The sequence below is a fragment of the Xenopus laevis genome, chromosome 1S (assembly GCF_017654675.1).
Source record: "Xenopus laevis strain J_2021 chromosome 1S, Xenopus_laevis_v10.1, whole genome shotgun sequence".
Lineage (NCBI taxonomy): Eukaryota > Metazoa > Chordata > Amphibia > Anura > Pipidae > Xenopus > Xenopus laevis.
Window position 1 is genome coordinate 109,518,065 of NC_054372.1, and position 17,305 is coordinate 109,535,369.

The window sequence follows — 17,305 nt, forward strand, 5'->3', positions numbered from 1 at the left end:
CACATAACAGCTCCCTGACATAAAATCAGTGTCGGACTGGGATGCCTGGGGCCCACCAGAAAACTTTAGACCAGGGGCCCACTTTCCAAGCTATTATACCTCCTTTCCTCACTCAACCTCTTTATTCTCCTAGTCTCTATTCTCTACTCTATTTTTCCATTATTAAGAAGCTTTGTTCCCATAAAGAAATAGGGAATGACCATGAAATAGGCCAAATGATTAGTAACAAGAGGCCCACTGACATCTGGGCCCAACAGGAGTTTTCCTGGTATCCCGGTGGGCCAGTCCGACACTGCATAAGATAACAGCTCCATAACATAAGATAACAGCTGCCTGGTACATCTAAGAACTGCACTCAATAGTAATATCCAGGTCCCACTGCAACACATTCAGTTACATTGAGTAGGAGAAACAACAGCCTGCCCGAAAGCAGTTCCATCCTAAAGTGCTGGCTCTTTCTGAAAGCACATGACCAGGCAAAATGACCTGAGTTGGCTGCCTACACACCAATATTACAACTAAAAAAATACACTTGCTGGTAGGGTTGCCACCTTTTGATAAAATGCTCATTGGCTGGTGGTGGGGACGGGAGCAAACGGGAGGTTCGTGATATAAAAGGGGGCGGCCCATGATGTAAAGGGGTGGGGTCTGAACACGGGATTGGCCAGAAGACAGCAAAAACTGTAAATTTGGAGCGGGTTGGGGGCGGGCTGAGGGCTTTTGTTAGGAGTATTGCAAGTTTACTGGCAGTAAATTTGTAATATCGGCCCTGGCCTTGGCAGGTGTTTTACCGGCTAGGCCTGTAAAATACCGGCAGGGTGGCAACCCTACTTGCTGGTTCAGGAATTACATTTTATATTGCAGAGTGAATTATTTGCACTGTAAACAGTGTAATTTAGAAATAAAAACGACACCATAAAAATCATGACAGAATCCTTTTAAATGTTACAGCAGGAGGAGTAAACTGCCCTTTTAAGATAATTCAAGTGCAACTACAAGCTATCCGCGTTTGCTGTACTGATTATGAGTGCTGCTCTGCTATTAACAAGGAAGTGTCGCACATGCTTTAAAGACGCTGTGGAAAATGGTACAGTCTGCACTCCCCCTCAGCTGCAGTGTGTGTGGTACAGGCAGGGGGCGTTGCTGTCTGAACAAGGTCCGGAAAGAACTTGCCTGTATACACGTCAGGCATGAATGCGAGGAGTGGGGGCACTGACCTACAAGTAGTTCCCTGAGAAACTAACGGTGCAGGGTACTGACCTTACCATTCTGGGCCTGTGTCTGCCCCCTGCCATTACACTTTATCATAAGCGAGCAGCACAGAGGTTTGGTGCGGGAGGATACAGATCAGCAGTGTCACCATGATGTGCACTCTACGCTCCTTCTTGGCCACTGGGAAATTGGCATCAACAGCTGCTTCTGCCTGGCGGGATCCGGCTGCTTTGGCTCAGGTGACCCTACTGCAGTGCGAATAAAAGTTCCAGCGATTTGGGCAGAAATAACAGCCAACAGGGGGGCACTGGTTACGTCCTACAGTCACTGCCATTGTGCGGCCCTGCTATTAGAATCACATCATGTATATTTGGCAGGCCGGCTAGAATATGTCGCACAAGGCACAACTGTCAACCTCTAACTTGCTCACCAGTGTTTAATATGACCTGTCTTCAATCTCTTTGCTGTGTAACTACTGTACAGGGAAAAGGTCTTTGTAATGTAAATAAGTGTCTATATAACTGTCCTGGTTCAGTAGCAGCATCAGAATCTGTGAGCTGACCCCTCTGTATGACCTTGTGTCAGTCTGTTACTAGATTACCCTGGAGCAGGGGTGTCCAAACTGCGGCCCGAGGGCCACATGCGGCCCAGGATGCATATGAATTCGGCCCAGCTTGGTTCCCGAGGAAACGTCATGTTGCAAAGGATTTAGGAGATGGGGGGACTCTGCCCATTGCCCAGTTAGTAATAATAATATAATAAGTCTTATTTAATATCCAGGTGTCCCATATTCCAGTGTATAGTTCCATCTGGTTATCCAACTGGCATTGTAGTTCTTTTCTGTGCATTTCCTTTACTTTTACAAATCAAATGTGTTTGTTGTGTGGCCCCAGACAAATTTTTATTTTTCCAATGTGGCCCTGCGAGACAAAAGTTTGGACACCCCTGCCCTGGAGCAAGAGAGCAGATAGTCTAGTTTATATCAGCATGCATGCAGTACATTGACATGGATTGTAACTGAATGCAACATCATCAGCTATTGTACTTTTATTTGGTGCCCTTTCTGGTACAGGCTTGGGACCTGGGGGTTTCCGGATAACGGATCTTTCCGTAATTTGGATCTTCAAACCTTAAAGGGCACCTGCTGGGTAAAAACGTTATCCCCAACCAAAGGTGTGGGCTAATAGAGCCCGCATTCCAGTTGGGGATAACAGCAGTTTTTTTTTTTTAAATGCCCCCGCCAGCTATAAGCTACCTGCACTTGCTCGTTGTGCGCATGCATGTGACGTCACTTGCGCATTATGCGAATGCGAGTGACACAACGTGGCTGCAGCAGCTCCCGGTGCGGGATCGTATTGCTGGTGGGGAGCATTTGAAAAAAAAAAACTACTGTTACCCCCAACCGGAATGCGGGCTCTATTAGCCCACACCTTTGGTTGGGGATAACATTTTTACCCAACAGGTGCCCTTTACGTTTATTAGAAAATCATGTAAATATTAACTAAACCCAATAGGCTTAGGCTTATATATTAGGTTGGATCAGGTATAAGGTACTGTTTTATTATTATAGAGAAAAAGGAAAACATTTAAAATTATATGGATAAAATGGAGACTATGGGAGACAGCCTTTCAGTAATTCGGAGCATTCTGGATAATGGGTTTCCAGATAACAGATCCTATACCTGCATTCTGTTCTGTGGCTGGTGCCGTCTTTTATTGTATTCAATGCTACAGGACCATCCTGTTGCACTAAACCCAGGGATGCAGAACTACCTCTCCCATGCTACCCTGCAAGCTCTAATGCGGTTCAGACACAGTCACACTCCCTGTCTGCTATCATATATTCCCTTGTAATTCATGCCTGTGTATATATGTGAGCCTTCAGACTTCTACCAATAGTCACCCATTCTGTGGAGTGCCCTGCCCTGGCCAAATGTCAGAAGTCTGAAAACCTCTGATCTAAAGGGAATTCTCAGGACACAGACCACACATACTGGCTACCACACATACCTTAATAAACTCCAGGCCTGGAATCTGTAGTCACAACCATATAACTGATTTTTTTTAGCATTCTAATAATTTGGATAGGGGAATAAACAGAAAATGGGAGGTTCAGGGGCCGATTGTCAACCTGTGTTTCAGCGCTTGTCATGTACCGGTATAGAACCTGTTATCCAGAATGCTGGTGACCTGGGGCTTTCTAAATGAGGGTCTTTCCATAATTTGGATCTACATAATTTCCGCCTACTAAGAAAATCATTTAAACATTAATTAAATTGAATGGGATTGTTTTGCCTCCAATAAGGTTTGATTATAGCTTAGTTGGGATCAAGTACAAGGTACTGTGTTATTATTACAGAGAAAAAGAAAATATCTTTTAAAACTTAATTATTTGATTAAAATAGAGTCTAAGGGAGAAAACCTTCCTGTAATTTAGAACTTTCTGGATAACAGGTTTCTGGATAACAGATACCATACCTGTATTCATTTTACCCAGTATGTCCTGGCACTTACTGGGATCCACTGACTTTTCCATTTTTTTAGGTTTTTACTTAAAAAAAAATGTTTTTCACAAGTTTCCTTTCATATTTGCACTTACAGTATTATGGCAGCTTTATTAGGAGCCACTTCACCTACCTGTGTGGTTTTGGATTTTCAGATGACACTAGTTTTGAGCATTTTTGGATAGTATTTTTTCAAAACTACATTTTGAGGCTACTGCAGCATTACAATGTAGCCAGCCAGTTCAATACTACTTCTACTCATTATTGCTTGTGTGCTAGGATAAAAGCCATAGCAGCCACAAACACCTACATTGAAGCTAAATTTTACATTTTATATTCCCTTAATAAAGCTTTTTATGTCCTAATGGGGTGCCTCCTTATTTATTATAGGATCAGTCACAACAAAAAATAAAATGCATCATAAGCTTTTATACGTTACTCTCAATCATCAACCAGCCCATACATCTTCATTAAAGCATTTCTTAGCTACCCTAATACTTTTATTACCCACCAACTGTACTTGTTAGACTGCAACACTCCATCAGTTAAAACATAAGATCCACTTATTTGCAGTTTCATGGAGCAGAGGTTGGCCCAGATATGCAAAAGTGTTCATTTTCAGGCCTACCTCTGCTCGCCTGTGTGGGACTGCATGCAACTTATTCAAATGGTGATGGGTCATGGAGCAGATCTGCTTCTCTATGCCTTTAAAATGACGAAGACTGAGAGCATTGGAGCCAATGCTCTGCCTGTATTTAGACTTAGGTCAGAAAAACAAAAGAAGGGAAATAAAGGAGATTGATGAGAAAGTGTATATATAACTAGGGACAGAAGATAGAAATATCACAGTAGTTGTACCAGATTCAGAAAAATACTGTACCGGTACAGGTCCTATTATCCAGAATGCTCAGGACCTGGGTTTTCTGGATAACAGATCTTTCTGTAATTTGGATCTTCATACCTTAAGTCTAACAATTTAAACATTAAATAGAACCAAAAGGCTGATTTGACCTCCAGTAAGGATTAAAGGGATTGTGTCATCGGAAAACATGTTTTTTTTTTTCATGCATCAGTTAATAGTGCTACTCCAGCAGAATTCTGCCCTGAAATCCATTTCTCAAAAGAGCAAACAGATTTTTTTATATTCAATTTTGAAATCTGACATGGGGCTAGACATTTTGTCAATTTCCCAGCTGTCCTGGTCATGTGACTTGTGCCTGCACTTTAGGAGAGAAATGCTTTCTGGCAGGCTGCTGTTTTTCCGTCTCAGTGGGACATGGGTTTTTACTATTGAGTGTTGTTCTTAGATCTACCAGGCAGCTGTTATCTTGTGTTAGGGAGCTGTTATCTGGTTACCTTCCCATTGTTCTTTTGTTTGGCTGCTGGGGGGGAAAAGGGAGGGGGTGATATCACTCCAACTTGCAGTACAGCAGTAAAGAGTGATTGAAGTTTATCAGAGCACAAGTCACATGACTTGGGGCAGCTGGGAAATTGACAATATGTCTAGCCCCATGTCAGATTTCAAAATTGAATATAAAAAAATGTGTTTGCTTTTTTTGAGAAATGGATTTCAGTGCAGAATTCTGCTGGAGCAGCACCATTAACTGATTCATTTTGAGAATTTTTTTTTTTCCCATGACAGTATCCCTTTAATTACAATATGTCTTAGTTTGGATCAAATACAAGGTTACTGTTTTATTATTACAGAGAAAAAGGGAATAGTTTAAAAACATTTGAATAAAATGGAATCTATGGGAGATGGATGTCCTGTAATACAGATCTTTCTGGATAATAGATAGCATACCTGTATATATTTCAGCTTTGAAGCGTATACCAGATTTGGGCTACCCTTGCCTGTGATATCTGTTAGGCCTCTGTCACATAAGCGTTCCCTTGTGTTGGTTCTGTCTTGCATTCCACCACAAGGTAATACATGAATCAGCGCAGCCCATTCTTTTCTGTGGGTTTGTATTCACAGCACCCCAGGAACTGCTGAATGCAGGCGGAATGCAACTTGATTTTGCTCTATATTTTCCTTCTCTGTAGCTTAACTCATGGCACTTATTCGCAAAGTGAAATGGAAGTGTGTAGATAACTGAGAACTGATTTGATCAGTACTATGAAATCTACCAGCTTTGGTTTCATTAAACAAATTGTGTTTTACGTTAAAAAAAATCTAATAATGTAGAATGTAAATGCAGTGTAGTGCTTTCTGTATGTGAGAGAGATTCTTTATCTTTTAAAGGGCATGTAAAAAAATAAAATCCCATTTTTACTTTCTTTAATGAAAAAGAAACCTATCTCCAATATACTTTAATTAAAAAATGTGTACCATTTTTATAAGAAACCTGACTGTATGCAGTGAAATTCTCCCTTCATTTACTGCTGTGGATAGGAATTGTCAGACGGTCCCTAACTGCTGAGCAGGGAAACAATCATACTTATCAACAGCAGGGGGAGCCCCCGCCTTACTTCCCAGCCATGCAGAATTCAAGCAGCTTTATTTATGTCGATCCCTAAGCAGCCCAGAACACACTGAGCATGTGCACAGTCTTGCAAATATGTTTAACAAAGTTACAAGACGGTGATCCCCTGTAGCCAACTTTGAAAGCATAAATTATTTGTTTGATTAGGCTTGTGCAGTAAGTTCATGTGTATATTTAGTATACAAAACACAGCATTTCTATTCTATTTTAGACTTTACATGCCCTTTAAAGGAGAAAAGATCAGTGTTTGTGCCATTCATTGTTGACGTTTATTGTTTGCTTCTTTTAATTTTTCAGATGCGAGCGATGTATGCAACTGGCCAACGTCAGGAAGACACAACTTTTTATGAATTTCGCACTTATTCTGTAAAACCTGCAATGATGAGTGATTTCATGAAGCTCACTAATGAAAACATTCACATGCGCACAGCACACTCAGAGTTGGTCGGCTACTGGACGCTAGAGTTTGGAGGCCTAAATAAGCTGTTCCATATCTGGAAATACGGTACAATTTTTTTTGTAAAAATAACTCTGCTGCTATACTGTAAAGCTTCACGCAACTGTTGAATGTAGATTTTCATTAAAGCTGTCTGGACCAGCCTAGACCAGAATGAGGGACATTATGTTTTCTGGCCACTAATCTGCCTGGTTGAGCCACAGGAGGCTGTGTCCGTTCAGCAATGTGTACTGGTTTGCACACAAATGGCGGCTCGTACACATATTGAGTGAGCAGGGACATTTGCTGATTATAAAAAAAAAAAGGAAGGTTAGTTTGTCCTTTATGCTTCATGCCGATCCTTCCACAGTCTCCCACTGTAAATAGAGAATCGCAATTGTGGACCAGCACCTGGGGCAACGGAGAGATCAGAAACACAATATGGTATAGTATATTCCAATTAGGTTATATAGCACCGTGTGTGGATTTAGCTCCTATTTGTGCGATTGTTAAAGGGGTAGTTCACCTTTAAGGTAATTTTTAGTATGTTATAGAATGGACAATTTTAGACTTTTCAATTGGTTTTAATTTTTTTTATTTTTTTATAGTTTTATAGTTATTTGTCTTTTTCTTCTGATTCTTTGCAGCTTTCAAATGGGTGTCGCTGACCCCCTTCTAAAAAACAAATGCTCTGTAAGGCTACAAATGTATTGTAATTACTACTTTTTATTACTCATCTTTCTATTCAGTCCCTCTCCAATTCATATTCTAGTGTCTTATTCAAATCAATGCATGGTTGCTAGGGGAATTTGTACCCTAGCAATCAGATTGCTTAAAATGCAAATAAGAGATGTCAAATAAAAAGCTAAATAACTCAAAAACCTTAAATTATAAAAAATGAAAACTAATTGCAAATTGTCGCAGAACATCGCTCTCTATATCATACTAAAAGTTATCTCAAAGGTGAACCACCCCTTTAAGGTGAACAGTTACTTTCCCCTTTAAATCCAACAACACCGCTTCACTCCAGCAGCCTTTACCAATTTAGCAGAAATGCCTACTTCACCCAGCTGCCATGACAACCCACACAGCGCAAACCCGCAAGTACAGAGAAATGAGCACGCTGATCCGAAGGGAGGAGGGTTGCCATGGAAACAGGACGCAACTGTCTTTTTAAGGGAAACACGCACAATAGGTCACATGTCTCTGAAGAATTGGACTGGCGAAATGCGTCATGTGGAAGTGACGTCATCACAGGATGCGGGGAAAGCCACGAGGAGAATTATTTAACTTGCCGGCAGAACCATCATTCTCCATACTCCGAATGCCAAACCTGCATAAGAACTTGTGATTATATAGGACCAAAACGTCATTGTGTCAGTGTAAAACTTTTTTAAAGAAAACTTTTTAATAAATAGAATTATACTATTGAATCTTAACGCTCTCTTTTTGGAGCCAAAGATACATTGTGAGGAGGATCCATATGGGAAATAATATATGCGCTATCCCCCAGACTGGGTCTTGTTAGTAGGCATTTCTGCTAAATTGGTGAAGGCTGCTGGAGTGAAGCTGTGTTATTGGATCTAAAGGGGAAAGAAACTGTTCACCTTAACAATTGCAAAAATATGAGCTATATCCACGCACGGTGCTATATAACCTAATTGGAATATACAACACCATATTGTGTTTCTGATCTCTCCGTTGCCCCAGATGTTGGTCCTCTAACAACTTAAGTTCCTTTAAGGTTTCTCACTCAACAACAGAACTTTACAAAGCTTGAAACCTAATGTGTAACATAAGAAGTTGCAAAATGAGAATAATGGTAGTTGTACATATGCATAAAAGCAGAGGGACGGCAGCAGATTGTATGTATACTACAGGCATGAAATTATAATCTGTGTTACTGCTTTACAAAACTCACTGTGATCTAGTTAGTTGTCGGAATTCATTGGGCTGTATTTCATGTATTTCTATCTTCTGGTAAATAACGCCTGTATACTAGCAGATTTTTAACACAACCCGTCATATTCTGAGATTCCTGAGGCCACTTTTTTTCCCCCTGGTGTTCTAGTCACCAAACTAGGCTTTGTTATCTGAATAAGAATAAAGCAACCTGACTTCCCCCCTTGATATATCAGCTAGGGATGTTATATGTCTGTGGAAACTCAGCATTCATAACCAGGAAGCTGGGTCCTCGGACTAACATGCCAATGTGTGTATTACTTTAAGTAAATTAGAATTAGTCTACTAGTTACATTTTGTTTTCTCTTTCACAGACAGCTTTGCCCACAGAGCAGCTGTTAGAGCAAAGCTTGCCCAAGACAGAGACTGGCTGGACAAATATTTATTAAAAATGTTACCCATGCTGGACAATCAGGACAATGAAGTTGCTTACTTGGTGCCTTGGTGCAAATTACAGAAGCCAGAAACTGAAGGTATGTGTAACTATTACTTTACTAGCTGTCCTACTTTTTGTTACTTACTTAAAGGAACAGTAACAGCAAAAAAATGGAAGTGTTTTGAAGGAATGGCAATATAATATACTGTTGCCCTGCACTGGTAAAATTGGTTTGTTTGCTTCAGAAACACAACTATAGTTTATATAAACAAGCTGCTGTGTAGCCATGGGGGCAACCATTCAAGCACAGAATACACATTAAAGAATCCTGTTGTATACTACAGAGCTTATCTGTTATCTGCTGTGTATCCTGTGCCCTTTCACCTTTATCCGGAAAACCCCAGGTCCGAGCATTCTGGATAACAGGTTCCATACCTGTGTTTGATATTGTGTAGTACAAGGGGATTATAGCCAGGCCAATGTACTATAAATGCCACAAATCTGGTGGGGTTTTGTTGGGTGGGTTTGGGTGCAGGTATTTTTTACATTTTCTCAAGTCAGGTTTGCCATCATTATTTCATTTGCATTGTTCAAGGTATTGGAAAGCAAATATTGCACTTATTTAATGTAATATTGTTATTGTAACTGTGCACTGCCAATTTTCCATCTCTTGGCACAGCCGTGCAGCATTTGCACAAGTTACAATGGTTTCAAGGTCAAAAGTTTGCAGTTATTCATGCTAAAATCTTATAAAAATAAGAGAGATATAGAAACTGACTGGGTAGAACACTGATTAAGAACTTAGGAACAATTCATTATAGGCAGCATTTTATATAATATATTAATGGCACCTTAGAGTCATTTAAATATATATAACATTAAATACTTTACAGTTCATCAGGTCAGGAGGTACTTGTAGGGCCAATTAGCAGAATGTGAAATATCTTCGTTTCGAGTCACTCCAAAAATTTGTGCATTGGATGTATTAGGTCATCCAGACTCTCAGACAACTTCAATATGTATCAGATGTACTGATCTGGAGAATGATGTGTGGCTATTGGCTCCTTCTCCCCCTGAAACTCAGCCCCACTAGGGCTCCCAACCCTTTATATGTCTTTTGGCTGGAGGGAGAAGGACAAAGAAGAGAACCCCATAGGCTTTTGACATAAAGAACATTTAAAACAGCAAAACTGTTATATCCAAAATAATTGCATACTAAGTAATATGAGTTAAGGCAGTATGAAATTTTCGGAAAAAGTGTAAACCCTACTGAAGAAACACACACACACACACACACACACACACACACACACACACACACACACACACACACACACACACACACACACACACACACACACACACACACACACACACACACACACACACACACACACACACACACACACACACACACACACACACACACACACACACACACACACACACACACCACCCCCCCCCCCCCCCCCCCCCTATCTTCACTATTCCTCTGTTTCTCTTCATTCTGTCTTCAAGCAGCAGTTTGGTGTCAGATATTCATATATGGGGGGCTTTCTTTCCTAGCAGATGAATTAGAGCTCATTCAAATAACTGATTCCAGTACAAACACAAATTTGCACAAATCCAGCATGTAGAGAGACAGAATTTCTGGTGATTTTAATAGACTGAGCTCTAATACATCTAGACAAAATAAGTCCCCCCTATAAGATATATTGGATCTAACTGTCAATGATAATCTGACACCCAACTCCTGCATGAAGACAGAATGAAGAGAAGGGATAGTGAAGATAAACTTGATTGTTTCAGAAACAGTGCAGAATTTGTAATTGATTCTATTTAGAAAGTGTATGAGGAAGCTTATATTACATTTTCATTTTCACGATAGTTCCCCGTTAAGTAAATGGAATTTGGAGTATACCCAGAATTCGAAATTTATAACGGGAATCAACTTGGTCTAAGAACAGAGACCACCTCTCAAGCAAAGGATGTTTTAGTTGGGGATCCGTAGTTCTCACTCTAATCGCATCCTGCCAGCAAAGGAGATTTAACTGGGAAAGAATATCTTTTAACGATGGAGTGGCTTCCAACAACCAAAATTAGAATAAATTCGATTTTTTAGTGGCAGCCTTAAAAAAGGAGGATCATTTAAAAGAATATTATAATCTGCAGGAGAGTGCCCCATTATTGAGCCCCCAGGAGAACCCATCTTAAAAAAAGCAAATTCAGGGGACACTTTAATATGAAATCCTAGTTTAAGCAGGATACATTTCTCCAAATCCAGCCAAACTTTGTTTTCCTCTAGGACAGCTCCATAGGTAATGAAAAAGATTCACATTTACTTCCTTACACCAATGCTAGTTGTGTAGTTGATATTAGTCTAGCTTTTAACTCAGTCTTAAATTTAGTGTGAATTTCCGAATAGCCACAATTTCAGACAAGCAAACCAACCTGCTGCAACAGAAGGTATCTGTCAGAAATACTTCTCAACTTATTGCCAACCCTTTGGGGGTTAGTCAGATATTTGGCATTTTTGAAAAGGCAGGAGCAAGAGCTACTACTCACGTTGGTAGTTCTTAGAGCAGTCCTGTCCCCTAAAGTTTAATTTCAGTTCATTGGTATTTTTTAGCACTGTGATCATTTTATTTTACTGCTGTAAAATGTTCTGGTGTGACATGCCTATGCCAGTACCAAAAAAAAAGAAATTCGGGGGCCCCACCTAAAACTGAAATCCCTCTCTCCCCCTGTACATGGCTTGCACCTGCACTCCTTTAGTAACTTGGAAACTGGAAAGTGAATTCAATATTGAACCATACAACAGACCCTGTGACTGACCGGGCCCCCTGTGATAGTGGTATCTTCTGTATGGTAGTTACACCACAACAGCCAATCAGATATGTTCTTTAAAACAGGTGACCAATGAATTCTACCAGCAGACTAGTTGCTTTGAATTACTAGGCAATGCTGTTACTTTTATAACAAAGGGAGATGTAAGTACAGTATCTGGCTCAATGACACAGGTATGTTGATAACTTTAAAGCTTGAGATGAATGAATGATGAAGGTGGCAAATAAACATTCATATGATGAGAGACACGCTTAAATGCCCTCTTTTTTCACAGGGGTTTATGAGTTGGTCAGCTTTCAGTTTAAGCCTGGAGGGCCAGCAGTTTGGGGTCATGCCTTCAGAGCAGCAATTTCAACTCACGTGAACACTGGCTACACTAAGCTTGTTGGTGTGTTCAACACAGAGTATGGATCACTCAACCAAGGTAATACCAATATGCTGCAAATATGAACTGTGTGTCTTTTACAAACTAATAACATAAAATGAAGAGAAAGCAGTAGAGAGTTCCTCATGCACTTTATTTAGTATTATGACATGTACCCATGTGCATTTTGATCCTTGCTTGAGATGTGGCCAGTGGCAGTCACTTTGGTCAAAGGATGGTGAACACAAAGGAGCAGATCCACTAAAGTGCGAAGTGGCCGTCGCCATGAAATCTCATTCGCAGGGACATCGCCAATTCATTGACAATTTGCTAGCAAACAAGACCGTTGCTGGCGCTCATGCGCACCCTATTGCGTGGCGACTTTTTGCTTTTGGCGAACAGTCGTTACCCCGTAAATTCACTAAGATGCAAATTTTACTGAACGCTATCCTTTTGCCAGAGTTCACTTCACCAACTCAGACCAGGCGAACTGATAAAGTGAAGCAACATCTTTCTCAATCGTATGTCAGTGACATCATATCCTGTATGCCGGAAATGCATTAAAGCTGTCAAAAGCACTGGGGACTTTTCTTTTTTTAAAGCGGGATTGCCTTCAAAAGTCCAAACTATTAAAGATTTATGTGTGAGGAATTTTTTAAAACTAATTTGAGGGGTATGCCACATTTGTTTAAGGGTGGGCTCATGTCTAGGGTATTAAAGGATCTCCTCTGATTATGGCTCACTGGACATGTTTGAAAAAGTGGCCACTTCAAGCATTTGCACCAACATAACTAATAAAGACGTCCATACAACCTATATGTACCCGCCTTATTCAAATTAACCTAAGTGCAAGAATGTGAGGGATAGTAACTACTGATGATCAGCTGTTGTGCCAACTTATGCTGATTTACTCCACCTCACTCTGACTCACAGTAACATTCCAATCACCAACTATCAGTTGCAACAAAAACAACTAACCATCCACCATTGAAAAGCATAGAAAATGTATCCCTGAAATCTTCAGAAACAGAGCAGGGCTGGAAAAGGCATCCTCAAGGAATTCAACAGATTTAGGTTAGCATCTGTGTTTTTCTGCAGCATTGGAAAAGCCTGCACTTATTAAATCCAGCATATAAGATGTTTAAAGATGATTGTTATGCTTTGTTTGACAGTGCATGTGCTGTGGTGGAATGAGAATGCTGACAGTCGGGCGTCTGGCAGACATAGGGCACATGAAGATGGTAGAGTGGTAGCAGCAGGTAAGAAAAAATGGGTACTTTTATTCAAAGATGGAGCTTTTTTTTCCCTTGATGGGTTGCAGGCATATTTAATGTACACTTAAGTATGTGCTTTTGAGTGCCACATATTTCTGTTAGCATTTAGATACCCGGACTTTTAAACATAAGGCTGCAGGGAGAAGAAGGGCAACATCTTTGGGGAAAATACTGTCAAAGAAACAAAACTGAGCCAGCTGTAGTAACCTATCAATACTCACTGATGATTGGTTGCCATAGTTAACTGTACCTGGTGCAAGCTATGAAAAGAAGATGGGAAGTTGCTTTTATTTGAGTCTTTGCATAAACAGATCTAGACTGCAATTCAAGGTCTTAGACAAGTGACTTTGCTCTGTTTCTGTACAACATAAAACACAGCTAAAGGATAAAAGCTTGTTTTATGTTTCTTTTCACACAGATTAGCTACATCAGCTTCTTAAAGCTGAAAAAGTGACTTCATCCCCTAAACCCAGTTAGTAGTGACTTGTAGAGTACCACACATAAACTTGATAAGCCCTCATTGTAAGTGACACTGGCTTTGCCAAAGCATTGAGCTGCCCCCAGACCCCAGGTGCTGTAAACCCTTCAGTTAAGTTAGACCAAGGGTGGTAAATCAGTCCACCTCTGGTGAAGTTGCCTACTCACCAGATTTTCAAAGTATGTACACATCAAGCAAACTGGTGCTGACTCCAAGGTGCCCTCGAGTATTCACGCAATGTTCATAAAAAGAAGAAATATATGATAGTGCAGACGTATTTATTTGAAATTGTGCCCCAGCAACTGGGTATACTCACAAAATAACATGAAATTGAGAACGTTGTACAATTAAAACTGCTCCTGATCCTTAACGCGTTTCACATGGAGCGCCACGCTTCTTCAGAAGGAAAAAAATGTGTGTTGCACTTGCCACTTTAATATAGAAATGTAAGGGTAGTGCACCATAGTATCCATTCTTGCGCTTCCCTACAGAGATTTGTTTAGTATTGGAGAGTCCAGCAGTGGACCAGTGAAGGCGGCTGTAATCTAGATACTTTACACCAGTTGAAGAATTCACAATTTAAGCGCTGGATGAACTTTGTTTGTATTGTAGGACCCTACTTGACCCCAGGACCTTAGATGCGCTAATTTTTAGGTCCCATTAACAATCTGAATAGAAATGAATACAGATGAATTTTGATTTTAAATGCTACATGCTATACATGTGTACAGCCTTTATACATTACATTTTTGGCTAACTAACTATATTATTTTGCACAGCCTATCTATTTACCCAGTTTTTATTTTCACACTGAACTATTCCTTTAACAACTGCTACACATTTATTCGCCTTCTAGGGAAATGTCACATATTTTTCCACTGCGTTTTCTGTAGATTCAATGTTGCAGCTGAGAATTTCACAAAAAACAACTGAGGCTTGTGCTTTGTCAATTTTCTTATTGAGCGGTTAAGGGCAGGGAATCATTGTTTGTGTGCCATTAACTCACAGGGTTTTTTGCTCTGTATACTAAATACGTAAATCATCATCATTTATTTATATAGCGCTGTCAAGATACGCAGTAAATGAGCTGTATGTAAAGTTACAAATGATCTTCAGTGCAAAAAGAGATTTTTCTGTTCTAATAATACTGAATTTTTCCTGTGCTTTTGATGTCAGCCATTACTTTCTAATAGTCGATTCTCTTGGTATCCTCAATGAAGCTTCATGTTTATTCATATACCTTTCTAACTGATCCTTGTAAGTCCTTCAGGAACCTCCTTTGTCTCTTAACACTTTATTTAATCGTTGTATATTATATATTTATTGTGCTGTCTTTACTCCTCATGTATTAACATGTACAGCACTGTGTACACTAAAGATACATATCTTGTGTATGTAGTAGAAACACAGTCAATAACATCCCTAAATGAATAAAGGAGTCAGCAAGTTGTTGAAGAGTAAGATGGGGATGGTTTAATAGTAGGTTTAATAGTAGGCCCCTAGATGGAGCTGTAATACAGAGCATTAGAGAGTAACTGGCAGCAGGGCCTAACTGGTGATGTAACAAGAACAGAATGTAAAATACGCCAGTTAAAATATCTTGCAGTTTCCCTTGCTGGCCAACAATTTCAGAATCCCAGATGTCTGACCCACTGTTTCCATAATACCTTCTGCACTGTGTATATTCCTTACAAGAAAATGTGTTACAGTGAATATTATTACACACCGTCGTTGCACCCTGTTTTATAATTACAAATACAGGTATGGGACCTGCTATGCAGAATGTTCTGGACCCGGGACTTTCCTGATAACAGATCTTTCCATAATTTTGATCTTCATATTTTAAGCTAAATTTTAGTATGTTATAGAAATTCCAAGCAGTTTTTCAATTGGTCTTCATTGTTTATTTTTTTATAGTTTTATAATTATTTGTCTTTAAAGAAGAACAACTGCTTTAAGTCTACTGGAAAATCATGTAAACAATAAATAAACCCAATACACTGGTTCTGCTTCCAATACGGATTAATTACATCTTAGTTTGGATCAAGTACAAGATACTGTTTTATTATTACAGAGAGAAAGGAAATCATTTTTTAAAAATTTGGGTTATTTGGATAAAATGGAGTCTATGGGAGATGGCCTTGATTCAGAGCTTTCAGGATAACAGGTTTTCGGATAACGGACCCCATACCTTTATTTGTAGTACAACTTTCCCTGCAGGAGCAGCTCAGTGTTGTAGCTCCCGCCATTCCCACTTTCTGTCAGGTGATCCCTGTGGTTTCCATTTAATTGGACAACTAGTTGGGACGTGAATTTTAAAAAAAACATGTTGCAGGTAAATTCATAGTGTTATGTTGATATTCTGAGTATATCAAAGTCTACGCTGGACCTGCCATTACCAGAGCTATCTTTCTATAACCACATATGTGCACATGCAAACGTTCTATAAAGGGTTCAGTTATTGCTCACTTTCTGTATAACTGAATATGGTTTCAGTATTGTCCCTTGTAACCCAACTGACAGACGACGCATAAAGAATAAATCTGCTGTTTTGTTTCAATTTCAGTCAGAGAGAGTTCAAGATTCCTGGAGTCTCAGAGGAACCTGCTGCTGCTCCCAACCCAGTTCTCACCCATGAAATAATGTGCCGCAGTTATCCTACAGATCCTTGCTCTCAGGTGTAGAAGTAGGTCAAGTGTGAACTTTAGTTATTTGTGAAAGATCTGGCCTTGCTGAAATCTCAAAAAAACGTTCTACTAATAATGTATTTGTTTCAAATAAAGCTCTAAAACTCCAATGTTTGTTTTGTGTTTCGGAGCTGACCACAATGAGTGGAAAAAGGAAGGGCTGATGGATCTGGGGATACGGGTCCTCCTAGAAAACCAGTCTGTTACATGAGGGTCCAATGAATCCTTATTTGTATATCGTATATGTATATTGCTTGACAAGGGGAGCTACCCTATTGCTTGTTTTAGTCAAATCATCATCCATTAACCAAAACAGACATATTTGCATACCCCAGACTTAAGTATGCATGTATACACCAATCTTATGGCATAGGGTCTCTGTTCTGTTCTCCATGACCAGGGACACTTACAGGGTTTATTTGGCCTGATCCCCAGGTTCTGCCTGGAAATTAATTATTTCTTAATATTGTTTAAGTGTTGTTGGTTACATAATATAGATAAGATATAGATTTCTATAACAGCAGCTTGATTGCATGCAACTAATGGTAGGGACTCAGAGAAGGAGGTGCTTCTGCACAGCAGGACTTAAAGGAACAGTAAACCAATAAATGAAAGTGTTTTAAAGTAAAATATAATGCAGTGTTAGCCTACACTTGTAAAATGGGCATGTTTGAAACAC

At 39.8% G+C, this 17,305-nt stretch overlaps 1 protein-coding gene across 1 annotated transcript; it reads left to right on the forward strand.

Annotated features, from left to right (window-relative positions):
- The first annotated feature begins 1,159 nt into the window (after nt 1-1,159).
- On the forward strand, nt 1,160-16,736 carry nipsnap3a.S (nipsnap homolog 3A S homeolog). Its single transcript, NM_001089854.1, is given in 6 exon segments — nt 1,160-1,451; nt 6,500-6,707; nt 8,915-9,073; nt 12,098-12,247; nt 13,360-13,446; nt 16,506-16,736. Coding segments are annotated over 6 exon segments (768 nt in total). The 5' UTR covers nt 1,160-1,364; the 3' UTR covers nt 16,583-16,736.
- The last annotated feature ends 569 nt before the right edge of the window (nt 16,737-17,305 follow it).